This window comes from Aspergillus neoniger, assembly GCF_003184625.1.
Source record: "Aspergillus neoniger CBS 115656 unplaced genomic scaffold BO87scaffold_26, whole genome shotgun sequence".
NCBI lineage: Eukaryota > Fungi > Ascomycota > Eurotiomycetes > Eurotiales > Aspergillaceae > Aspergillus > Aspergillus neoniger.
The window spans coordinates 44,163-68,305 of NW_020291154.1; the positions used below are offsets into that span (position 1 = coordinate 44,163).

Sequence of the window (24,143 nt, forward strand, 5' to 3'; positions counted from 1 at the left end):
AGTATGGAATAGTATCAAGAGCAGTGGATGTAGGAAGGTGCTGATTGTCGGGGTGGAAAGGCAACTGCCTGTTGCGGAGTGATGATCAAGAGATGAACTACTCTTCGAAGGGTATGGTAGTAGAGAATGTGGTATATGAAGACAAAGGCTCAAAAACTTACAATGAAGCTCAATTTCTTCTATTACTAGTAGTTGACAGATGGGTGTCGACCACTAAAAAGGGGGTGTTGGAAGGTTACAAATAAAGGCGGCCGGTTGGATGGATGGAGTGATTTGAATAACTTCATATTGGCCGGCTCATGAATAAGATTACAATAGGTACACATGCGTGGTGGTGCGGAAGGGCAGGTACCGTACGGGAGGGAGAAGGAGGGTAAGTACAGGATGAGAAGAACCGATGGGGATGGCTTCACCCAAGACGAAATGGGTCGATTGCGGCAAGATCACGCTGATGCGGTAAACGAAGACAAGACAGAATGGCTGGTAGCATAGGTAGTAAGTACTAAATAGCCTACTAACACTAACATCTAGTTTCTCTCCCACCACAGAGGAGTAGCCTCCTAGTAAGTAGGAGATTTGTATAGCCTCACGCAATCCTTAAAGGAACAAAACACCAAAGCAACAACAAAAGAAAAAAAAAGGTGCCGGTTTAACCCAGTTACTTTCCCTTCAATTAACCTGGTCTTCGTGCTTAGTATCGAGTTGTAGCCGGTGGGCCCTACACTCTTAGACGCACACATTGAAGACTGCTTCAGGAACTGGCCTCGATATCACGCCGGTAGGGGCCGGGACTGGGATTCGAACGTGTGCCACTGTGTTCCCTGCAACCTTTACGGGAGGTAGTAACAGCCTTCTCTTAGGGCGACACTGGGCGGCTCATCAGCGTACCTTGAAGTCCTCCGGCCATTCGACCATCGGGTTCACTGGGTTAGTGGGGCTTCTCTTTTATCAAATATAAGGGAGCGTTGTAAGGATTTGAGGCTCCTGATTGGCTGGCGGTTTATGCAGAGGCAAGAGCAGCTGGAAGAGGGCTGGTGGACATATGAGGAAGGTGCAGTGAATTGCGCGAGGTGAGGTCATTGCGGGAGTTGGTAGTTGTGCGGAGGGCGGATAGAGAGTGGAGTGGATATAATAGCGGATATCAAAGATTGCGGATGGGGATGGCGGCCGCGGAGGTCTTGGCGACCACAATAGCTTTCGAGGATCAGTTTGATTCTATCATTGGCAATTTGCATGAACTTCATGGCATGATGGTATTTTGAGAAATGGAGTCCAATTGGAAATGTAGAGCTGAAATCATGGGATGGCCATATTATATATAGCTTCGGACTATTCTCACTGTTGAGGACATCCATCGTTGGACATAGTTCTATGATATGTTAGCAGAACGGTCTCTAGAAGAATTTTTTTTTTATGTATGCTCTTTCAGTCCTGAGACTATGTATCTTTCAAATAGATATAGTTCCAACTCCAGTTCCCAGTTCTCGTAACTCATATTTCTTCTGTCAGATTTGATAGTCGTTGACAAAATATTCCCCCACGGATTATTGTGGGAGACGGCAGTATTATCCGCTTGCTGACAGACCAGGCGGTGAGACGGGCCCACCTAAGCGATGCCCCATCCATGTCTATACACCACCATCATCAGCTCTACTATGAACCCCCAAAGATTAACAGAAACCTCATTGCATTGGACAGGTATTCCTCTTCCTTGACTCAGTTGATTCTGGTAAGTAGTATGTTTTTGCTTTTCCTCATGGAAGAAGTAATAACTCCCTCTTCTCATTAATGGGTGATCAAGCAGTCTACCAGGACTGCTGTTCTAAAGTGTACTCTATGTACTCTGCAAGTCAATATGCCTGGACGCGATTATCAGCCATTCATAGAAATTGTTTCAACAGAATTTGTGATCTCATCTACTTCATCGTCAGCTCGTGATCGTTTTATACGAAGTTCAGCTAAATCACGTACCCCTCATCCCATTGAGTGCTTCAAACGCAATCGCATAGTTTCCCAAAGCCTTCGAAACCTGCCGCAGGCTCTGTCGCAGTTCATCCAGGAACCCGCCTAGAGATCGACTGCTCGATGTCGCCAAGTCATTTCCCACTGGCTCACGCATCGCCCGGGCCTTCAAGCACAACATGATCATCGCATAGCTTGCCTGCATAGCACAACAGGCAAAAGTCGGCATCATCCGTGGTATCTCCACCCGGGAATTGCGTGAAAGGTAAGGTGGGTTAGTCAATGGGATCTCATTCGTCGGATTTGGATACGGCAGGCTGTCCAGAAGGCTGACAATGTTTAATGCTGCATGAAGGCAGATTTTCGAGGACGCGTGTGCGGAAAACGGAAAGTTGATAGCTGCGGGCTCGGAGAGCACGGAAGATAAAAAGCTGTCGGGCGAGGACGTAGGTGGTCTGGAAGCTTCAGCGACCTGCACACGACAGCATCTAGGCCCTGCAGCTGCGTCCAGGTCGCAATGGCGCTTGCGAAAGACGGGAATATCTTGGAAAGCGCAAAATCGGTGAGTCTTAATCCTAGCGCTACATGGAGTTAGTCATGGCTGATACAAGAGTAACATGCAGGTATATACCTGTGTAGCTTGATTTCTGCAATGTGTCTTATCGTGTGCAGGGCAACGACGTCCGGTGAGTCCTGGGTTGCGACAGGCGACTTTATGGCTGAGTCTTGAATCGACACGCGACATGGATGCAGCAGAAATGTTATTTGGTTGTCCAGCTCTGTCATCCGCTGATGAACCCAGGAGGCATTGAAGTGAGACTTTGTGGTTAGATCCAAATCGTGAACGAAGGTTGTGGCTTCGAGAATGGTCTGCTGGGCCTCGATGAGCAGTTTCCATCCCTGTACGTGTCAGAATCTGTCAATCCACGAGAGATAGATACTCACCTCTGGAATTGGTGTTACAAATCGAGGGTCATACGGATTAATAGCAGGGGGCTATATGTGTAAGTTACGCATGTCCGAGACCTGGAGCACGACTACATACCATCCCACTAACAATTGATCCTTGGCAGACCGTCAAATACTTCATGATGTTAGCGCAATTTGTCTGTCAATAACTAGGAGATACTGACTGTGATCCACCAAGCTCTTCGACGTGCCTCAGAGTATTCATCCTCGTCGACCATCTCGTGCAGCGACATGCTCATGGCGGCTGTCAACGCTTGCCCCGCTCGATTACACATTTTGTTTATGTTCCCCCTTTGAGCATACTCATATACGCTCAGCACCACCAATGCTAGAACCGCTTCCAGACAAACGGGAACTTTGCTATGAAATTCCTTCCGCTGATACTGGGGTGCGCCGTCGGAAAGAGCTTTCGATGGATCGACCGAAGAGTCCAGCAGCTCAAGGTCAGTCTCCACGGCCTCTAGTGCAGACTGTGCAAAGGAATGGGCAAGGTCTCGACGCAGCTTGACATACTCCGACCGTGAAGGCTGTTTCACCTCGGGATGCGGTATAAGGGCGAGAATGGCCGATATGGCTAGGCTAAGAGGGCTAGAAGGTCGAAAAGGCGACCTTTCGGACAAAGGGCGATTGCAAACCGGCACCCGTTCTGGGGGAGGCAATATAGGATAATAAAGGTGAATGAAGACATAGTAGGCGTCCAGTCTGCGCCGGTCAGAACAGTTTAGCGGAATGTCTGGGTGAATCTTACATGTCCGCATCACTCGCGTACGTCTGCAACAAATCCGGTGAAGGGACAGGAGGTTCCGGTACCATGGATGGTTCATCAACCATGAATATTGAATCAAATATCTGTTCCATTTCAGTAACGGAGCTTTCGACACTGCGCAGTCCTGCGCCTGGGGCGCCCAGGCTCAAGATCTGGCTGAACCAGCCTGGGGAATCATCAGCTTAAGGTCTTCTGCGATACATCGACAACTGCCTAGGCTGTGTACCATCTTCATCCGAGCTCGACGGCGGACCCTCGATGATGGGGCTACCTCTCTTTTGGGTCTGATACCCTTCATCTGGCGCATCAGAGACTGTTGTCGGGGGCGTTGATGCCCGTTTACGCTTGCGATTCTGGCAGTTTCGTGGACCGCCTCGTTTACTAGGAACATAGCAACATATCGTATCCTTGGCGACACAGTTGGAGCATCGTTCCTGGCCGTCGCAACGCACCCGCAACGTCCGACTGTCGGGACTGTGAGCGCTTATAGTTATGAAAACACCAGTGGCAGCAAAACCTACCACGACAGGCAGGCGACCTTGACGGGGGGCTTGCAGAACCTGCGATGCCCTGGACGGGAGACATCAACGAATGTCTTGGGCGATCCCATTGTACGAGAAAACCAAGTAAACTAGTTACTAGTGGTAATCGGACTTTCAGGTCCGAGAGGAGGTGCTCGTCGAGGCCACAACCGATTTATGCAAAAGCCGGTGGCGCAAATCCCGGGCTCAGCAAACCCCGGTTCGATCGCCATGGACCCGCGGTCGGCTCCTGTTCCCACTTCTGCCTTCACTTTATCGAGATCCAGTGCGGGAGATCGTATGATCCATTATGGAGCAGAAAAGCTCTCTGACCCGTACTTCATTGGTGTCATGCTCAACTCTGACTCGCACGAGTTCAAGCAAATCCCGATACCAAATCCCTACTAACCTTTTCCCTCCGGCCAACTTTGCGGGGCGAACGTTATCCGGGGGCCTTTGCGACTATGCATGTAATATCGGCCGGTCTTTCCCATTTGCTGCAACAACAGGGGCAACACACACAGCAGAATAATAAGTGCGAAAAGTACGACTAATGTCCGTGGCTAGCTGCGTCGCTGCATGAAACTGTCCGAGTGGTCGCCCCAAACCGGTTTTTGGAATTGACTGCAGAGCCTACAATCCCGTGCGCCACTGTCCACAATGTCGCCGTCTATAGCTGAGAGGTGTCGGTGTGGTATACCTACATCTCCATTTTTACTATGACCAACAGCAATGCTATATCAATATCCAACCAAAAAAGTAAGAGATGCTGCAAGAATGGAAAGTCCGAAGAAAGAAGGGAGGGAAGGCTTTTTTTTGTCTTTTCTTTTACGATGTCTACCCGAAAAAGGAGCCTGGTAAGCAGATGTGTGCGTTCATTCAAAGAACTCTAATGTACAAGTCGAACTTCATCAATATCTCGTCATGAGAACCTATCGGGTTTGACGCGGGACGGAGTGGAGAGGAACAAGGCCGGTTTTCAATGAACCGACACATCGGGGTGCTCTAGTTCTCCGAATCCACGGTGTTCGCGATCTCCAAGGGAGTCGAAAGCCCAACTCGGTCGACAGTGCGGGTATACTCAACCCCTCCGTTCACGCGGTCTTCCCGAACGACGAGGTCCTTTCGGTTGGTGTCGACCAGCAGGCGGATGAGGTCGGGACGCATGTAGTGGCCGCCCTGGGTGGAACAGTTAGCAAGATGTAAAGAATGCGCCCGGAGGGTCACTTACAAAGTCAGCCAGGGACTTGGAGAGATGGCATTCATCCAGGTCAATCTGTAAAGATGTGAGCTTTCTGCACGTCAGTCGAAAGGGGAAAGTAACTTACATCAACAAACAGGAGTCCTTCGAAGTCCCTGTCAGGGTGAGGAACAAGGTTCTGGCCGTCGGGGCCGAAAATGCGACCGTGACCGTTGTAAATGTGGGGATCCTCCAGATCCTTGCCAGGGGGAGTGTTCAACTTGATGCCTTCGGCGGTGATTGTTTGCCAGGGCGCCAAGGTGTACGTGCCGGTTTCGATGGCATAGGCGGGGGTGACAAGCTGCGCAGTCTTCATCAGCCCTCAGACATCAAAACAAAGAAGGATTTTCAGAGGAGAACTTACGTCCGCATTGGCCTCCGCCACGTTGGTGAAGGGGTCCGGGTACTTCAAGGTCTCCTTACCAGGGTAGAGTGGCCAGGCAGCCACGTGGACCTGCTCACCCAAAGAGGCTGCATACGCCTTCATGAAGGGATTCATGTTCTCCCAGCAGTTGAGGTGGCCGACGCGGCCGATGTCAGTCTGGATGACCGACTCGGTGGTGTCACCGGTGCCGTCGCCAAATACCAAGCGCTCAACATGAGTGGCTCTGATCTTGCGGCGGTGGTTGAGAATATCGCCAGACGGGGAGATCATGACCTGAGTGGTGTACAGACTGGCCAAGTCCACCTCCGAGTAGCCCAAAGACACGTAGATCTTGTTGGCGCGGGCTGCGTTGCGGATCCGGCGCATCTCGTCCGAGTCGGACGGAAGGCTGTTCTCGCGGTACTTCTTTAGAAGAGGCAGGCTCTCCTGGTAGTTGACCTTCCACATCCAGTAGGGATATCCAGGGATCCCTGTTTTAGGGTTAGCCAAGAGTCTATGATACATTCAGGTGGGAGGCCTTACAAAGCTCGGGGAAGGCAATAAACTTGCATCCGGCCTTGCCAGCCTCGTCAATCCAGTGGATGGTCCGGCGGACGGATTCCTCCAGGTTGAACCAGCCAGGCTCAGCATTGACTGCTGCGGCCTTGTACTTCCTCAGGACGGGAGCCATGGTTTGATGAGTTAGGTGGTTTTGTTAGGAGAGATGTTGTTGAGATGATTGATGCTGTTGTAGATGATGGGATTCCGAAGAAGAAATGCCTCTCTTTATATGTTCGACTGTCATGTCGTGAAACGCCTCTAACAGCGAGTCTCGCATCGTCCTGATCATTTGATTCGGGAGCCACGGAGCACGGTGTCTGCTTTCTTCTCTCCCAACATTGTATGCCATCAACAAGTGCACACGGGGCACTGTTTGAAACATCGTCCCATCGTGCCGGGGTTTGGCACGCTGATAAGGTGGGCTTGAGCGTTGCAGAAGTGGAGGAGGCGTGAGGAGTACTGCATAAGGCGACAAACCAAGCCCCTCATAAGCTCCGATGATAGCACAATTCAAGCTGCGGGCCAAGCGAGTGGATTCACGGGAAATAGCTCCTAACGGTTGATCTGCCGTATCCCCCAGATCCCGTTAACATGACTTCTCGGATGAGAACGGAACCTGGGATCTGATAGTGCCTATCCGCCTCATTTCCGGGATAAGCTCAGTTTTCAGATAGCTCATGCGGGGATGGCCCACCGATGTTACAACATAGCAGCAAGCCCCGGGCCGCTGCGTGGAGACCTACAAAGTCCGGACTTGATCACGCCACAATGATGATTCTCTCGGATAGCTCGAAGATGGCTTCTTCAAATTGTCTATGTGAATCACAGTGGAGCCTTCACGTTGGAATAATATCTAGACTTGAGGCCACTCCGGATTACCGAATGCTGATGAAATCCATGCTACAGACCACTGGATGCGTAGCTTGCAATTCGGAAATATTGCAATCCGGCAATTTCTAGCACGCATGTTGACTCTGTCTCATAAAGCTGGTACCTCAATCCGGTCCTAGAGCCTTTGCAGAAGGAATATACTACTACCGACCATGGCCTTGCAGAGCTTGACCCTTCCTACACTCGGTGTACAGTCTTTGCCTGGCAGCTTATCCATATACCTCGATGGTGAACACACCAATGCCCAAATTGTTCTCCATGATTAACTCCTCCGCATTTGATTCTCAACACGCTACATCGATGATCCCAGATGTCTCGAACAGAGTATTTGAACTCACTTGACGATTCGTTCTAGACAGGCGCTTCAGCTAACCCTCTCTGATTATCTTTGGCATCCATTGCATCGAACGAACAAAGTCGATCAGATCTCAAATCTTTCTCTCTTAAGAAACACCGGTTTACGCCGTCAGAGCCAGAATTGATGGTATCCCGAGCCGACAAGTACAGGATGCTCTGGAAAGGAGCAGAGCAGAAAATACTGGAATTACCTAGCAACTATCGCCGTCAATTTACACAATCAAGTACATTAACCCAGACTTTCCACATCCGCATTACACATGCGATGGGAAGCTCCCAGGACGACTATACACTACTCATGTGCTTGATGTTGGCGCTTCCCCTGGCAAAATACTTTGTTGTCTTCAGTCATCCGTCAATTGGTAGTCGGATGGGCTGACTACAGACTCAACTGTTACCGTGTCAGATAGGGTAAGACTAATACCGCTGTTCTGAAAATCAGTACGGAAGACATCATTTCCTCTCACACCAGATGGCCACTGGATCTCGTCATTAGAAAGGCGCAGAAATTAGTACTTACGCTAGGGCTGGTGCTATGTATTGTCTTGTCCGTTCCTACCTCAAAAGCCACTTGACCAGACAGCATCTATACAGGCGTCAAGCTGTATCTTTCGTTAGTGTATCATCAATGGTGAAGGGACCCCTCGGGGAATCTCTATAGGATGAATGGCTAGACTGTTGTGGATGTGGATCATTTCGAAGAGGAGGACGAAAAGGGTGATGTTGATGCAATATCAAACGACACTCAGGCTGACGGATCTAAGGGCTTGGGGAATCGGTTAGTTAAAGTCCAATAAATCGAAACCTTGGGGCAGACAGCTCTGTCCTTCCTAGAGTGAGTGTTCCTTGACTTGCAGGTGAGCCAGATATCCCAGTGAACCAGCATCTGGGTGGATAACTGTCTGTTCCTAGGTCTGATACAATATCGATTAAGTAAGTCGTGACGAGGATCAGGACTTCTAGTAGACTCGTCAGTGTTCTGGCTGCTTTGTCTCGTCAAACAGACTTGATGTTATGTTGGGCCTTTAGGCTTGGGTAATCGGTAAACCTACTCGGAATTACGAAAAGCCCTTCTTAGTTCTGAAATACGTACATTGGTTCAGCCGTGTAATTTGGATAAAGAGACAAGCAAAGGCTAGTCACGAGGAAGATTACTTTACTCTCGGCCCGCAATGCATGATTCAGTTGATAACGATATTATCTAAGAAATACATGATGCTTCCTTTCCGTATTTCCTTGCAACATATTTCAATTCCCTGCATCTGTTCCACTAGTGCAGTCCACAAAACGTCCCTTCTCCCACGCAAGGCAGCACATCACCAGAATACATCATAAAGGACATAATAGTAAAGACACATCCCCCGCATGGCCTCCGTAGAAAACTAATCAAGGGTAGTCATGTTGTTCGACAAAGCCGTGCAGTTAATCGGGAGGTTGATCGGAGGGTACATGCCCTCAGGTGAGAAAGCCAGACTGCTGTAGTTGTACGTCGGGCTCATCATCATGATTTGGCCCACTGTAGTGCCGTACTTCTCTGCAAGGTCCTTGTACACACCCCACTTGAAGACGTAAGGCTGGATGATACACTGGCTAGGATCGCACTGAGGCACCTTGATAAACTGGCCAACATCCAATTCCGCCGTCGGGGAAGTAGGATTGGTTAACGTCTCATTTGCAGGCCCATCCACGTGCATCAGTGATTCCACCGTGATGTTCAGTCGGCGGGCAATCACTTCGTAGGTGTCTCCCCGAACGGTGTAGTAGAGACGAGGTCCGCCGTAGATACAGGTGCGTGTAGCATTGATGTTTGGCAAGAGACAGGATGTATTGTCTGGCTCGCACACCTCGGGAGGGATGATGAAGTACTCGCCCACTTTGGGAACAATAGTTACATCGGCCATGAGGTTCTGGCGGCCGATGTCACAAACACCGCGATTGGTGGCACGTGCAACATCAAAGACTGTTGTGCCATCCACCGTGATATAATAATTATAAGTGGTCGTGTTCAGTGCTGATGTGTTGCAAGCTGCTGCTGCAACAGCCACTGATGCAAGCGAGAGAGCCAGAAGCGATTGACTGAAAGCCTTCATCTTGACCGGGTATGCGGTGGAGGACTCAATCAGGAAAGGAAGGACGCAGCGAAAGAGAGACAGATGCTGAGGATGAAGAACGTCGCTGGATGATCTCAATGGCAAGGAGAGGACATGTCGTTTCTTATATAGCTCAGGAACCAGGAACTCGGACACGGCTGCTCAGAGGTACGGATCTACGATTGCTGCGTCGTTGGGCAATCACTTTTCCGACTCACGGCGAAGAGATTGAGTTGCGCGGCTTCTATCCGTCTCTCTGCGGCCCAGAGATGGGTCTCTGCTGATATTACTCGCCAGGAAGTTCGCTGGACTGAGCATCAGTGGAGCCGAGGTCTCAATCTCTTCTGCAATGTAGATGATTTCCTTATCAATTACATGCTGATGAGTGTCTGGCTTCTCAGTGGACAGTACCTCCTGACCCCCCACATGGGACCTTTTTTCCTTGCGACCTCCGGAGCCAGGGACCGCATATCATCTTCCCAAATAAGCGATGTCTCCGATATGTGAAATCAACTCGTCACTTTCCATAGGTGGACTTTACCAGTTATTTCCCGCTGGATATTATTGGGCCCTCAACGCGGACGCTAGGGAGGATGCTGTGGGGGTGGGGAGCGGTGGATCTAGGTCGAGACGGAGTCTGCAGCGACGCACAGATGACTGATCTGAAGCCCCTTGATCATGCTCAGGCCCCCGAATGATGGAATCAAATCAATTATGATGCGTAGAATAGTACGCATGAGAAGATAACGCGGCTTTCGGAGCTAACTACTTGGTTGTAATGCTATGTCAGAGGGGAGGGACTGGTTTGGTGGCGCATGGCTATGGTATCGTATGGAGCACATTGCGGTAACTGTCTCATCCTCTTCGTCAGACTCTTTTTTCAGCACGGGAGACCTAGAAAATAAGGTTGTTAGCCACATCTTCCGAACTAAACTATAGATCCCAGTAACCCTGGGGAAGCCGTGAATATGAGCCACTGATCGCCTTGCCAAGTTCTAGTAGTGGGCTCTGGTTACTCAATTCTTATCTTTGATATGACATCGCAGAGCAATGACAACTCTGGGCAGTTTGTTGCCTGGTCAGAATGTGTCTTTTTTTCGTCTGGTACCTGAAGTTGGGACGCCGATATCGCGCTTACCCGATTGGGGTCGGGTTTGCGAAAGCTCCACCGGCCACACATCTTGATTGACGGACCGTGCATGAGTTTGTCTAAACAACCAAACGAAGTAACTAATCGACATAATATTTGCAGACGGGCTATATGGTATCTACCCGCCAGTGGGGGTTGGTGAGGGGAAATTCTCTTTACCGACCGCATTCTCCCTATATGCCGCCTCTGCATGACGACTCTTTCCCACATATGGTGTTCGAACTGCAAGCCTCCACAATGTCTTTGCGGCATGTATTTCAGATAGCGTATATGCACTTGGAGGAAGCGAGTGATATGTGGTGGTGGCTCGGCTATCGCTGCTCAGAACGATCGAATTCACACGTACGTTGTTTGGCTCGACATGCAGGTAGCACCTAATCAACGTATCATTGTGAGTTCCATTGGGGCTTCAAGGCATGTGAGGTATTGACAAGGGATAAATGAGGCGTTCATGCGAGTTCTTTCCCCATGTGTCATGTAAATGCCGCCTTCTATACCTGCATGATTTCCATGTCCATCTGCCCGACGTCCTGCACACAATTGAGATTATTCTCCGCATCCTTTACTCGTCCTTTCTCCGAAATAGAGGCCGCTAACTTGTGTATTGCTGCATTTCCCTCGTATTCCTGCAGCACATGGCCGTAGATGCTTCGAGAGTCTATGAATCGCATGCATGTCCACCTATCAGCAACCAACAGTAGCGACACATAGGCATTACCGGATTAAACATGTCTGCCTCTCCGGACTCTGTCTCATCAGATGACCCAGCAGATGATTTTGTAGCACGTCGTGACCACCGTAGTTGGATAGTCTAGAGCATTGCGAGACGTCTTGTAAACACGGCCTAGCGACTGTTAGTACTAGGAAGGTGCAGTAGTGTCGGTGTATGTATCCTAAGCGAATTAACCCCATGCGTTGCTGCATGAGATTCAGTCTGTGTGCCTGTATACCCCACGAGCGTCTATCTGCAGGTGAAGGATTGCACGGCATCGAAAGAGTTAGTTGATTAAGTCCGGTTGTAGATCGAACTAGGAGAAGAGTGACGCGTCCATGCAGGTCAATTTCCATATGGACTTCTCGGATATGTCATCTGCTCTGCCAGCTTTTTACCCGAAAGTGGAAGGCACACCATGTGCCCCCCTGGGGAAGGCCTTTCGCAATGAAAGTACCACATGACCGCCGATTCTGGATGCGGTGCTCCTGCGCCCGGTTATTGGGGCCAGGGAGGTAATAGCTATGCTTCGACATTGTGCATATTTCCACTGTCATGCAGAGATAATTGGTGTTCCAGTAGTATGCGGTAGTGTGTTATCTTGCTATCGTCCACGTAGTATGGCATGGATGAAGTGGTAAGTAATACCTCATTTGGCGGTCGATATATATATCATCGGGAGAACCCTCTGGGTACCCCCAATGTCTTGACTGCAACATTAAGATGAGAAAAGGAAAGAGACTTCTCAGAACTGTTGATTGAAATGAGCCATAATATAATTGGAATTGGCTCGCTGAACTTACTCATGCAATGACAAGCCTGGAAATTCATGTTGCAGATATCAAAACCGATAAGTTGACAGATGAGATGAGACAATAGCGATGGCCTTATATTGTCAAAAAGTATCTCAGACATACAACAAGATCCGATATGGTGTAGTGGCTAACATCGCCGTCTCTCACACGGCAGCCGGGGGTTCGATTCCCCCTATCGGAGCTCGATCATTTCTTTTTCATTTTTTCACCTTCGCAATGAGCTTGTGGGACTTATTAAAGTCTTGCTTTCCTTTTCTTTTCTGATTTATCATTACTTCCTCCTTGCACATTTCCCCTAATTTAACAACATCGTTCCATCTCTGATTTCCCCCAAGCCCACCACCGAGGATGTTCTTGCCTTGTTTAGATACGCGGCGGGTTACCCCAAATTGGGGAACGACGGATTGATTGGTAAGATGATGTCAATAAATCCTTCGGCAACCCTCCTCTCAGCATCTATATCAGACAAGAGTCTCATCCGTATATTACTAGTAGTCTCCGGTATTCAGACCCTGGTTAGATCCTTGGCCAGTCAACATGGAATCCAGAACAGTGAAAGCGATCCGAATCCAAAAATACAACGAGCCATACCATGTGTCCGAGGTGCCTGTCCCTCACCTAGAGCCACATCAAGTCTTAGTACGCATCAAGGCTGCTGGCTTCTGTCATACCGATTTGATGGCTCTAAACGGCGAATTTGGAACTCGGTTACCGTTTATTGGTTCGCATGAGCCGGCGGGGAGAATTGAGCAAGTTGGCTCCCAGGTCACAGGTTTCCAGAAAGGCGACCGTGTCGGCTGCATCAATTTTGACAGTGTCTGTGGTAAGTATGGCTGAGGTTGAAAGATGTCGTCGTCTAGTGGCAGCAATGTTAAGTCGGCCTTCATTGGGGTGGAATTTAGCGAAATGTCCGGACTGTACAGCTGGTCGTCCTATCTATTGCGATGCCCCGTTGATGAAGGGCATCACTGCTGATGGAGCGTGGGCCGAATGCATGGTCGCGTGAGTAATGCTGCTTGAATCCTTCGATACTGAGTACTCTCCTGTCTAATTCTGTATGCACTGATGCTCGATTCATAGTGAAAATACCAGATGCTATGGAATTCAAAGTGGCAGCACCTCTAATGTGCGCCGGTATTAGCATCTACGGTGGCATTGTTCGGGCCAATGTGCCCCAAGGCGGCTCTATTGGCATTGTCGGGATTGGAGGTCTAGGTCATATTGGTACCCAGGTTGCCAAGTGCATGGTAAGACAACAAATAAACCGAGTTTAAGTCAGAGATATACAGATGATAGCGACCTCGAACAGGGCTACAAAGTAGCGGCAATTGATGCTGGATGCAGTGGCATCCTACGAGCACAAGCCTGACGTATCCATTCTGGCCACAGATCCAGTAGACATTTCCCAAGAGAAGATTAACAAGGCTATAGCTGGCGACTATCCAGGCCTTGATGCGACCGTCCTAGCCACGGATCATCCATCGGCCTTCAAATTAGCGGCTGCCCTTACGCGGAAGCACGGTACAATGGTTCTGCTTGGTCAGCCCGAAAAGGGGATAACCATGTCGTACCACACGGTCATCTACAAGGATATCACGTTGATAAGCTCCTTGATTGCTGACACAGCTGATGCGCAGGCGTTCATTCAGTTGTTCCACGAGAACAAGCTGCACGTGGAAGTCAAGGAGTGGAAGCTGGAGCAGGCAGAGCAGATGAGGCAGGAGTACTTGACCGGAAAGTCGAATGGCAAGAATGTCATTGTTATCCACTGACTGGCTCGGAATTTATAAGCTAAATCCTGCTAGAAGATGTTAGTTTGGACGCCGGTTTAGCTTCCTTTGCGTCATAGTCGCCATGGGGCCAAGTATAAGTTATTGGCTAGCAGGATGGCGTCGGATGTGAGGAAGTAGCAAATGCTTAAAATAGCCACTACTATTATTTGTCGGGATAGATATCGTGACGTTCCTGCCATTATCTTAGGATTAGTGTCCCAAAAGAATCAAGACGGATGGCTTACATGGATTCCACGAAAACTCCTCTTCAGCGATCCCAATGATGGATGCAACTGGGGCGAGAAACACGAGGTACAGTACGCTATTCTGCAGATATGCCTATACTCAGTACCTCTCCCTAGCAACAAGGATTTGGCAAAACAGCCCCGTTTCTTAGGTGAAGAATATAAGATCACGTGATGCTGATAAAACATAAATGATACCGGGGAACTCCAGGAATCAGGAAAGGCCTCGGAACTTGCCTAAATTGCAGTAGTGGTATCTTCCTGTACTGGCTTGGAATTCTCCAGGATTATAAGTCTTGGCAGGAGACTCCAAAGGTATAAAAACAAAGAGAAATCCTTAGTATTTAGTTAGTTAGATTCAATAGTAATAACAGGATTGCCTTACATTACAAGATACTACATCATATTCCAACATTAGGAAGGGTACTCCAATATGCCCCTGGATGGATGCTGCGCGCACTACTGACACGCTAATCGGCAGGAGCATCCGACTGGAAGTTCCAGACTGGTAGCTATTTTGCCCCGGTGAACTTATATGCTACTAAGATTCTTAGACCCACAACTGATAGTCTCGATTCCTTGGTTATGCCCGATAGGACTCTTCCCTCTTCCTCAAGATGACAGGCAGAGTCCTTACTTCACATCGACCTAGTGGTATCACCGCATCAATGGTAGACAAACAACGCCTTGTTCAATCACTGATACAAAGTCATGCAATAAGGTGCGATTGTTGTTCATCTGACATCGAATTCACAACGTTGGCTTTCTGTACAAAACCTCTCGGCTGCATCAATGTCGGAGCGGAATTCGCCGGGACTCTTGGTGAACCCATTTCTTTGCATATCTTAGCTATGACCACCTAGGGGCTTCAGCATTCAGACCATGAAGAACAAGAAAAGGCGCTAAGGCGATATTGTTGCTAAAAAAGGCGTTCATTAGAAGGGTTGGTGGAGGTGTGTGGTGTGCGAGAGGAGTCCAACGACGCCGGCAATATCGGCGGATCTTCTTGCTGGGGAAAACGGCCGAGTCCACTTTCCACACGAGGCCCAATTATTCCTCCTGTCAGCACCTTTCATTGTGTCTGCATGACTCAATGGGCGTTGGTGAGTGGTCGATGCTGAGGGCTGGCTCGGTCGGAACGCCGAAGAGAATAAGTGGGTGGGAGTGGCACCCACTTTTAATTTGAAACACCACGACCTTTAATAAGATTGTCCAGGAACACCGCCAGGGGCCCAGGACAGCCGGTTTAATCAACCACAGAACGACGAGTGTCGCACTACCCTGCTCAGGCTTGAGCTCGATTGGATTTTAGATGGAGCATCGCACTGGAGAAAAGCTGCCGTCCGCCTTCATATAAGGACGGTCGCGGAACCAGTTTCCTGCATTGCAACCCACGCTCTTTTCGCAACCGTTTCCATTGCACACTGAACAATCATCGTCACTCTTTATAAATACCTCATCATGGTCGCCTACTCGTCACTTCTCCTCGCTCTTTCGGCTGCCTCGAGCGCCGTCGCTCTCCCCAATGGCAAGGCCCTGCTGGACATGGCCAAGCGCAGCCTTACTTCTTCCGCGGAAGGCGAGAGCAACGGCTACTTCTACTCCTTCTGGACCAACGGTGAGGGCGACGTGACCTACACCAACGGCGACGGTGGTGAATACACCGTTGAGTGGACCGACTGTGGTGACTTCGTGGCCGGCAAGGGTTGGAACCCTGGCAGTGCTCAGTAAGGACATCCCCACAGCTGTTCTGGGAACATAGGGTGTTAACCATTTTTTCAGGGCCGTTACCTACAGCGGATCATGGGAAACCGACGCCAACGCCTACCTGTCCGTCTACGGCTGGACCACCTCTCCCCTGGTCGAATTCTACATCGTCGACAAGTACGGTGACTACGACCCCTCCTCTGGCCTGACTGAGCTCGGCACCGTCGACAGCGACGACGGAACCTACAAGATCTACCAGACCACCCGTGAGGACGCCGACTCGATCGAGGGCACTGCCACCTTCAAGCAGTACTGGTCCGTGCGCACAGAGGGCCGTATCGGTGGAACTGTCACCACTCAGAACCACTTCGATGCCTGGGAGAACCTTGGTCTGGACCTTGGTACCTTCAACTACATGATCGTCGCCACCGAGGGATACGAGAGCAGCGGGTCTGCCACTATCACTGTTGATACCTCTTCTGACAGCACTGAGGAGAGCTGCTAAACGCTCTTCTGAAGTGACTACTTTTGTCTTCTGTATATAATCAGTCCCGATCGGGTTTCACTTCTTGACCGAACTCATAATACCATTGTCACATCTGGTGTGGACACCTAGGCCGCAACATTGTTCTTCGACATTCACTTGCGTAGTATATTACCTGCTACAGGCATTAGACGACACCTTCATTGCAGCGACAAGAACTGCCGAGGTGAGAGAGATACGAGAAGCAGCTTTAGGTAATAGCGCTGAAGTTACTCCAAGCACGCTACTGTAAGGCTCTCTTGGCTTTCGGCAACACTGCTACTGTCATGGACGACCAGCAAGTGTCAAGCCGGACCGGAAAAGAGAGTGGAGCGTCGTTATAAGTGCTTGAAGCTACGGAGCAGGTCCGAAAGCTATACCATTATTATTATGATATTTAGAGCTCAAGACCCCCAGGCTCCTTCGACTGGCGATTCTGAGCCCTGAGAGCCCGAAAGACTGACTGGCGCCATTGTTGACGGCTATGTTAGACAGGTAAAGCAAAAGACATCGTTCGAGGACAACCCAACCCGGTCATAGCCCGCACAACTACCACTGATGTCCTTTACTATCGCTTTGCCTGATTTTATAGTAGCAACTCTACCCCTATAAAGCCACTGCCATATTGAACAAAGCTACTACGAGGCTCCTGAATCCTGGTCCCTGCTGCTTCACTGATATGCAATTACCTCCAGCATGCTCCCCGACCCATCCCTATTTTGCATATGTCATAACCATGGTTGATAGCTCTACTCCATGAACTACCGGTACCCTCCTCCGGTGGAGAGTCATGAACATCCAGCGGTGAACGCCATTCAAGCAACTCCGATTAGTCAGGGAACCCTTTTCCCACGGGGTACCCCGCAATTCGGCACGATGATCCCCCGACCACGCCTATCCATCAGGGCCAATCAAGACCCGGCCAGCCATCGGTAATGTCTGCCCAGCCGGACTAGACGTGCCCTGCTCGGGATAATTCACGGCGAGTTGCTGGCAGCTGGACTGCAGGAGCTCCCGTCGTGGCTTCGGGTGTATTAGACCGACTGTTGTCCAGCGAGATCCAAATGCTTAATTGAGCTTGTCCTGTCCTTTCTTTCATTCCCTTCCTGTCCAGTTCTATCCATCCGGGTATGTACTAGAGTCATCATCGACGACGGTCAAGATGCGTCTTTGGAAACATGACTTTCGGGGCAGGGCCCTGATCATTGCCATCACTATGGCCTCTTGCCAGGCCTTTCTCTTGCTGGGGTTTGACCAAGGTTTGTTGGTTTCTTCATGGCTTTCTGGATAGGGATTGATGGGGGCTAACGATATGGGGTTTGTAGGTGTCATGTCCGGCATCGTGGGCGCGGATAATCGCTTCGCCCGCGACTTCAACAACCCCGACGCGGCGATGCAGGGGAATATCACCGGTCTGTACGATATCGGCTGCGTGGTCGGGTCCATCATCTGCTACTTCATCGGCGAGAGAATGGGTCGACGGACCATGCTGATGATGGGCGGGTTCATCATGATCATCGGAACCGTCATCCTCGCTTCCTCCTACACAATAGCACAGCTGCTGGTCGGCCGAATCGTTACTGGGCTGGGTAACGGAATGAACTCTTCCACCGCCCCAGTCTATCAGAGTGAATGTTCTCCAGCAGCATACCGTGGTACCCTGCTCACCCTGCAGGGCACTGTCACTATCCTGGGCGTGGTGATCGCCTACTGGTGAGACTGTCCTATGCCGCCCCCCTACACGCCCCCACCTCCTTTACAAAGCCCAAATCTGACAGAGAGTCAATTTGTGTAGGATGGACTACGGCACCAGCTTTACTGATTCCTCCTACGAATGGCGCCTCCCCCTCGCTTTCCAGGCCGTCTTCGCCGTATGCCTCATTTTGCAGGTGGTCGGTCTCCCCGAAAGTCCTCGTTGGCTGGTCCAACACGACCGACACGAGGAAGCCCGCGCTGTGGTGGCTGCCATCGAAGATACCACTATCGACGATGCAAACGTCACCAAGACCATCATGGACATCCAGTTCGTCCTGGAGGAGGAACAAAAGGACGGTCCGTTCCGCTTCAAGGAGCTGTTCACCTGGGGCGAGGTACAGAACCTCCGACGTCTTTTTATCACCATCACCATTGAATTAGGGCAACAATTCACGGGAAGCAATATGATAAATTATTATGGTCCTGTCATGTTCCAAGAAACCATGAATATGAGTCGGAATTTGTCGCTTATCCTCGGCGGCGCTATGCAGTGCACCTACCTGGTCGGCTCGGCAATCCCGGTGTTTCTGATGGACCGGTACGGCCGACGTACCCTGTTAATGGTATGCTCAGCAGGCTTGTGTCTGTGCTTCGTTATGGTATCGATTCTGCTCTCACTGGACCGCGAGGACTGTGCCTACGGAGCCACCGTCTTCATCTTCATCTTCCAGATCTTCTACGGCGTCGGCTGGCTACCGGTCCCGTGGTTCTACCCAGCCGAGCTGAACACAACGCGAGTACGGACGCGAATGCAGGCCATTGCGTCCGGATGGAACTGGATGGCCGTGTTTGCCGTGGTGAAAATCACTCCGATTGCATTTGGTAGGTTTTGCGGCTCTTGAAGGACCATCAGGAAAGTCATACTGACATACAACGTGTGTAGACAACATCGGCTGGCGCACCTTTGTCATCTTTGCGGTGTTGAACGCCGTCTTCATCCCCATGGTGTACTTCTTCTACCCGGAGACCAAGGGTCTCGAGCTCGAGGATATCCCCTTGCTTTTCCACAAGGGTGGAATCACCGGAGGTGTGTTTACCTCGAAGGGTGGACGTACTGTTACACCGGGGCAGCATGCGCTGGAAGCGCGCGTCGACCAGAAGGTCGAGGGCACGGTGCAGCAAGTAGAGCATGCATAGAAGTATTACCTGTTTTTGGGTTTCTAGATCTGGGTATTGTAATGTCGGACTACTTGTCTACAATGAACAACGAATGAATCATGTCATGTCATTATTTCTCGATATCATAGTCATGGTGATAGTCATACAATCGGCTAACTATCGCCGAATAGATAGATAGATAGATAGATAGAAATAGAAAACGAACGACATAAAGATCGGCACGAGCGGTCGACACAGTAATACACCCATAAATAGAAAAAGACAGTAAGAAAAAAACCCACTCACCAATTTTAAATAACAGACAGTCTGTTTCACCTTACCGAAATGAATAACAGAACAGCTCGAACACAACATTCTCAGTACGTAGTCATAAATCATAACCATACCAATACCCATCCATAACCCTATCAGACATTATGACCAACTCCCTGATATCACATCTCATCCAGCTTCGGCGGCTCTTCCTCCCCTAGATCCTTATCTAGATCCCGAGTAGTCGTCCGCTGCTGCTGGATATTGATATCGCCACGGTCGGCTTTGACCTGTTGGTTGTGCCTTAGCTAATTCTCATAACCCACTTACCTTACCTTAACGACGAAGGGTAGGGGGAGATGAACGCACCGAGGCCTCACTAGAGGTAGCATGGATCTCCTCCCAGTGGCCCATGTCCTTTTCTGGCTTTTTGACGAGACTGGGAGTATCCTCCAAGTTGTCTGGGTAGGAAGGGGGGATGAAGACTAAGGCAGTTAGTTCTTCCTTTTCTTCTTTGATGGTGAGAGGATAGAGGTTGATGTAGGTGGCAAACGTACACTCCTCTCCCTTGGTGCTATGTACATCAGGCGGATGGTAGTAGCACACGCGGGCGGAATAGGCCGGACGAAGGACGAGAGGACGACTGAGAGTGGAAGCTCGTCTGAGGATCATTGTTGGTAGATTTGATTTAATTGATTGTCGATCGGTTAGTGAGTTGTAGTAGATGGATTCGTGATGGATGCGTAGGATGGCGTCTAGACTTAGAAGTAGTAGATTGATGGATGGAAAGGACGGGAAGAAATAGCGTGGGGATGGGATGGGATTAATTGTGACAGACAGCAAGAGAGTTTGGGTCGTGATGTCAGAGCCACTTTTGACACTTGCTGGTTTTGAGTTTCAGGCGTGTGACAGGTCACGTTTCAGTCCCGTGCCTATCCTTTGGAACTTGACATCTCGCTTCGGCTGAATAATGTGTCGATCGTTTTGTTTGTTGAGCTTTCGCTATCTATCGTGTCCGGTGTATACATCACCTCTTTCTTCCTTTCTGGTATTTTCTAATGGCAAGATATTGAGTCAGGCTTAATAAATTAGATTAAGATTCATCTATCAACTGATTAAAGCTTATTTACCAAAAACCCTGTTCAATCTATGCAGGTCCGCTCCCCATCGTTCTCCCTTTTGAGGTTCGTGATGAGTCTCATTGGCGTTAATGGCGGAAGAATAAGGTGGCGGAGACAACGAAAAAAAAGGGAGGCGACACCACTATCGTTGACTCGTATCGGACTGCGGGCCTGTCTTAAATACTAGTGAGGACCTTAAAAGGGGTTCACGGGCTTTGCTCGAGTCCAAACTTGTCACTATTAGTAGTTCCTTCGGAGCTCAAGGCCATTTAGAGATAATCCCCTGTCTGGGATAAATGAAGGATGAGGATGCAGGTGACTGATCGGTGACCTTGATATGCTTCCTGCAATCCGGTGGGGTAGAGTTTGGGGTACTACATGCCTGCTTGGGCAATGCTCGATAACAGATGACGATGGCATAATTCAACAAATCGATCTGGTTGCCGGGGATTACCTAGCATGGTCTAGATAGATGAGGCTGTTAGTGGTCCCCCTATCTTTTTTTTTTTTTTCTGGAAAGGACCACCAACCACCATCAACGGGCACCATCCGCACAGAAAGTCGGTGTGTCGACCGGAAAAGACCAAGCACGCTTCTTCGTTATTCCGCTAGTTGATGTCTTCCCGTGGTTCCCAGCCTCCCTAATGAAAGTCCAGACCAAAAATGATGAGTGTCTTGTGTCCTGCCCAGGTGTCTAAGGATCATGCAACCATCGCTTAAGGCTCTCGCCTCGACGACTTGTCATTGGAATCTGCAATGCCCTGCCCGTCCATTTTTTTGGTTGACGGCAAACTGGCGGGACGGCGCTCCACAATTCTCCATTGTGGACGGGCGAAGCGTAATCTCCCCATCAATTGCCGACCACGAACCAATCGAATACCCGAAAATTTTTGACACACTAGGGCCACTTTAGGCATCAGCTGCGGGAATGCATCGAGCTTGTAGCATTGTGACGTGAGATGAGATTCGGCGGCCATCGTTGAGGGCTGATCAGCACGATTACAAGCATCGGCTAGAAGGTAGCTAGCTAAACCTTCATTGTGTTGATCGGCCGCCGGCAAGTCACTCATAGGTCTGACAGCTGCTATGGATGGAGACCGAGCAGGTCTCAGGTTGATGTCGACCCCCCAAGTCTCGGCTCGTGGGGATAGCAAGGACCGGGGTGGAGTGGTCGATCAGTATTGAGGAGACCGCAGGGAGAAGGGGCGATTACTATTGAGCAATCGATGACAGACGAAGCGGAGCCGAAAATTCCTACTGATCACTTCAGCCGCCCCACTGATTCGCTGTCGTTATTTCCCAATTCATGGCCTGGGGGGTCGCAATCTGCAACATGTCAGGTTTTTTTTTTTTTTATCTGGCATGGCAGGGTATATACTTGTTCGACCGTGTGTCGGGGGGCCAATTTCTTTGGAAGAACATTTCAATGACTCCCCTGCCCACCTCTGCCGGTTTTCTTCTCTACCTTCAGCTCCAGTGTCTTCACCCCAGCTTGCACCATGTCTGAACCCGGCTACCATGCAGAAAACCACCCAAGGCACGTCGATCGCAAAGCCCTGTACACCGATCTAGAGGCGCGGATCGATTATTTGCAGAGATTCCTCGATTTTAATGCCGGTTGGTGCCCCCCAGCGTCCCCGGTCTTCCCCACAAGGCTGTTTGTGTTCATTTAATTCTGTTCCGCGGAGTTGATTCTCCGCGGCAACGCCGCATCAACTAACTTGGGGTAAATACAGATGATGTCGCAACTCTCGTCCGGGGCGCGAAATATGTCAAGGCCCTAGCTCCTACCGTGGTGGATAAGGTGTATGTGAAACTTCTAGAGTTTGACATCACGGCGCGTGTCTTCCGCACTCGGAACACTGCGATAGAAGAAGAACCAGACGACTATCCTACCCTCAATAGCCCGGCAGTTCAGCGTCGCCGTCAATTTCTTCGCTGGTATATGACGAAATTATGTTCCGATCCAACCAAGCCTGAATTCTGGAGATACTTGAACCAAGTCGGGTATGCAAACCTCCCCCTTGTATGGGCACATGATACTAACCGGCTATGTCAGACGCATGCACTATGGGAAGGAACGGCTGCACTCGTTAAATGTCGAGTACATACATATCGGCGCCTGCCTTGGCTTCATTCAAGACATCGTCATGGAGGCAGTTCTGACATACGAAAAGCTCACGCTGCCGTTCCGGATAGCGCTAGTCAGAGCTCTAGGCAAGGTGATATGGATTCAGAACGATCTCTTTGCGCGATGGCGTCTTCATGACGGCGAAGAGTTCGAAGAAGAGATTGAGTCTTCGCACAAGCAACAAGAAGCCGCTCCCCAAGTCACACCTAAGCCCAGCTCGACATACTTGCGGGCCGACGGATCGTCTTGCGTCAAGACTTCGACTGCCAGCTCGACATCCTCTTCCGAATTTGCCAGTCTCTTTTCGGAAACGTCCTCTCTCGAGACCACTCCATCCCCACCAACAATTTCAGCCCCCACGCAATATGCGCAACGGTCGGCGTGTCCGTTTTCTAACGGCCCCAAGCAAGGCGTCGAGACCAAGGTCTGGTCTAGTGCGTGGAATCCCGGATCCGTCGGATCTGGAGGCACTCGACGCTAGCCCCAGGGCGACATTTCTTTGCTAATATGATACGTGTAACGATAATATCTGTTGATCGGACGAGATAGACTGGGCGTGTGTTTCATTCTGTTTGTTATACCCACAAGGATCTGGCTTGCGGACAGTTAATCAAGAGCGGAATAAATGATTTTCAATGCATACAATCGTGCAATTCTCCGCATTGGGCGTTTTGAATGCCGTGCCTACTAGACTATGGATAGGGATGACGTGAGCATCAGGGCGTTGAGACTAGGATTGGGGGCGGGGCCCGGTGAATGATGATGGCAGCAGGTATGAGTAAACACTAATTGCTGACTCGACCCATTAGAAGTGGACCCTCTCTGTGCTATTGTCGATGCAGCTGTGAGAATGAAGTCCGATGTTGTGGCTTTGCACCGGATTTAAGCCGAAGGAATGGATAGTGTCTGCAAGGTAAGTACAGTAGCCCCAAGCTAAGAGCTGCTCCGGCCGCGGCCGCCGAAACTGATTTTGATACACTTAGACTCACACAATACGCCCGAGGGACTTGATGCCGAGGCGACCGCGGTATAATTGCAAACACTGTGTTCTCGTCACTGGGATAGGTTGCCGGCCCGGTTCGGGAAGCACTCTTGGGTGATCCCCAAATGATCCTCGGGT

The 24,143-nt window shown here is 50.0% G+C and overlaps 9 protein-coding genes and 1 non-coding gene across 10 annotated transcripts; 5 read left to right on the forward strand and 5 right to left on the reverse strand.

Annotated features, from left to right (window-relative positions):
• Positions 1–1,872: 1,872 nt before the first annotated feature.
• Positions 1,873–4,339, reverse strand: BO87DRAFT_363685 (putative C6 finger domain protein; the record flags this gene model as incomplete). Its single annotated transcript, XM_025621704.1, has 9 exons — positions 4,219–4,339; positions 3,924–4,162; positions 3,680–3,863; positions 3,096–3,633; positions 3,008–3,046; positions 2,908–2,958; positions 2,594–2,862; positions 1,972–2,543; positions 1,873–1,919 (listed from the first exon to the last, which is right to left on the reverse strand). Exons 1-9 carry the CDS (start codon positions 4,305–4,307, stop codon positions 1,873–1,875), a joined length of 2,028 nt encoding a protein of 675 aa, XP_025477356.1. The 5' UTR covers positions 4,308–4,339.
• An 884-nt stretch (positions 4,340–5,223) lies between these two features.
• Positions 5,224–6,513, reverse strand: BO87DRAFT_428119 (carbon-nitrogen hydrolase family protein; the record flags this gene model as incomplete). Its single annotated transcript, XM_025627439.1, has 5 exons — positions 5,224–5,397; positions 5,450–5,494; positions 5,547–5,759; positions 5,823–6,313; positions 6,366–6,513. The coding sequence occupies 5 exons, from the start codon at positions 6,511–6,513 to the stop codon at positions 5,224–5,226; spliced, it is 1,071 nt and encodes a 356-aa protein (XP_025477357.1).
• A 2,500-nt stretch (positions 6,514–9,013) lies between these two features.
• BO87DRAFT_441264 (LysM peptidoglycan-binding domain-containing protein) lies at positions 9,014–9,721 on the reverse strand (the record flags this gene model as incomplete). Its single annotated transcript, XM_025627993.1, has 1 exon — positions 9,014–9,721. One exon carries the CDS (start codon positions 9,719–9,721, stop codon positions 9,014–9,016), a length of 708 nt encoding a protein of 235 aa, XP_025477358.1.
• A 933-nt stretch (positions 9,722–10,654) lies between these two features.
• Positions 10,655–12,119, reverse strand: BO87DRAFT_388711 (uncharacterized protein; the record flags this gene model as incomplete). Its single annotated transcript, XM_025624872.1, has 6 exons — positions 10,655–10,705; positions 10,860–10,930; positions 11,218–11,245; positions 11,369–11,552; positions 11,590–11,715; positions 12,001–12,119. 6 exons carry the CDS (start codon positions 12,117–12,119, stop codon positions 10,655–10,657), a joined length of 579 nt encoding a protein of 192 aa, XP_025477359.1.
• Positions 12,120–12,507: 388 nt separating this feature from the next.
• Positions 12,508–12,579, forward strand: BO87DRAFT_t182. Its single transcript has one exon. It is a non-coding gene; the product is annotated as a tRNA-Glu (tRNA).
• Positions 12,580–12,921: 342 nt separating this feature from the next.
• Positions 12,922–14,170, forward strand: BO87DRAFT_460947 (zinc binding dehydrogenase; the record flags this gene model as incomplete). The annotated part of the gene is made up of 3 exons (XM_025629059.1): positions 12,922–13,221; positions 13,479–13,645; positions 13,721–14,170. The coding sequence occupies exons 1-3, from the start codon at positions 12,936–12,938 to the stop codon at positions 14,168–14,170; spliced, it is 903 nt and encodes a 300-aa protein (XP_025477360.1). The 5' UTR covers positions 12,922–12,935.
• Positions 14,171–15,618: 1,448 nt separating this feature from the next.
• Positions 15,619–16,627, forward strand: BO87DRAFT_363689 (glycoside hydrolase family 11 protein; the record flags this gene model as incomplete). Its single annotated transcript, XM_025621705.1, has 2 exons — positions 15,619–16,142; positions 16,198–16,627. The coding sequence occupies exons 1-2, from the start codon at positions 15,877–15,879 to the stop codon at positions 16,625–16,627; spliced, it is 696 nt and encodes a 231-aa protein (XP_025477361.1). The 5' UTR covers positions 15,619–15,876.
• A 1,180-nt stretch (positions 16,628–17,807) lies between these two features.
• Positions 17,808–19,537, forward strand: BO87DRAFT_408502 (sugar porter family MFS transporter; the record flags this gene model as incomplete). The annotated part of the gene is made up of 4 exons (XM_025626160.1): positions 17,808–17,904; positions 17,971–18,358; positions 18,441–19,222; positions 19,284–19,537. 4 exons carry the CDS (start codon positions 17,808–17,810, stop codon positions 19,535–19,537), a joined length of 1,521 nt encoding a protein of 506 aa, XP_025477362.1.
• A 393-nt stretch (positions 19,538–19,930) lies between these two features.
• On the reverse strand, positions 19,931–20,602 carry BO87DRAFT_378558 (uncharacterized protein). Its single transcript, XM_025623818.1, has 3 exons — positions 20,329–20,602; positions 20,141–20,256; positions 19,931–20,061 (listed from the first exon to the last, which is right to left on the reverse strand). The coding sequence occupies exons 1-3, from the start codon at positions 20,441–20,443 to the stop codon at positions 19,954–19,956; spliced, it is 339 nt and encodes a 112-aa protein (XP_025477363.1). The 5' UTR covers positions 20,444–20,602; the 3' UTR covers positions 19,931–19,953.
• A 1,631-nt stretch (positions 20,603–22,233) lies between these two features.
• On the forward strand, positions 22,234–23,635 carry BO87DRAFT_339403 (protoglobin family protein). The gene is made up of 3 exons (XM_025620619.1): positions 22,234–22,509; positions 22,629–22,899; positions 22,952–23,635. The coding sequence occupies exons 1-3, from the start codon at positions 22,392–22,394 to the stop codon at positions 23,502–23,504; spliced, it is 942 nt and encodes a 313-aa protein (XP_025477364.1). The 5' UTR covers positions 22,234–22,391; the 3' UTR covers positions 23,505–23,635.
• Positions 23,636–24,143: the final 508 nt, after the last annotated feature.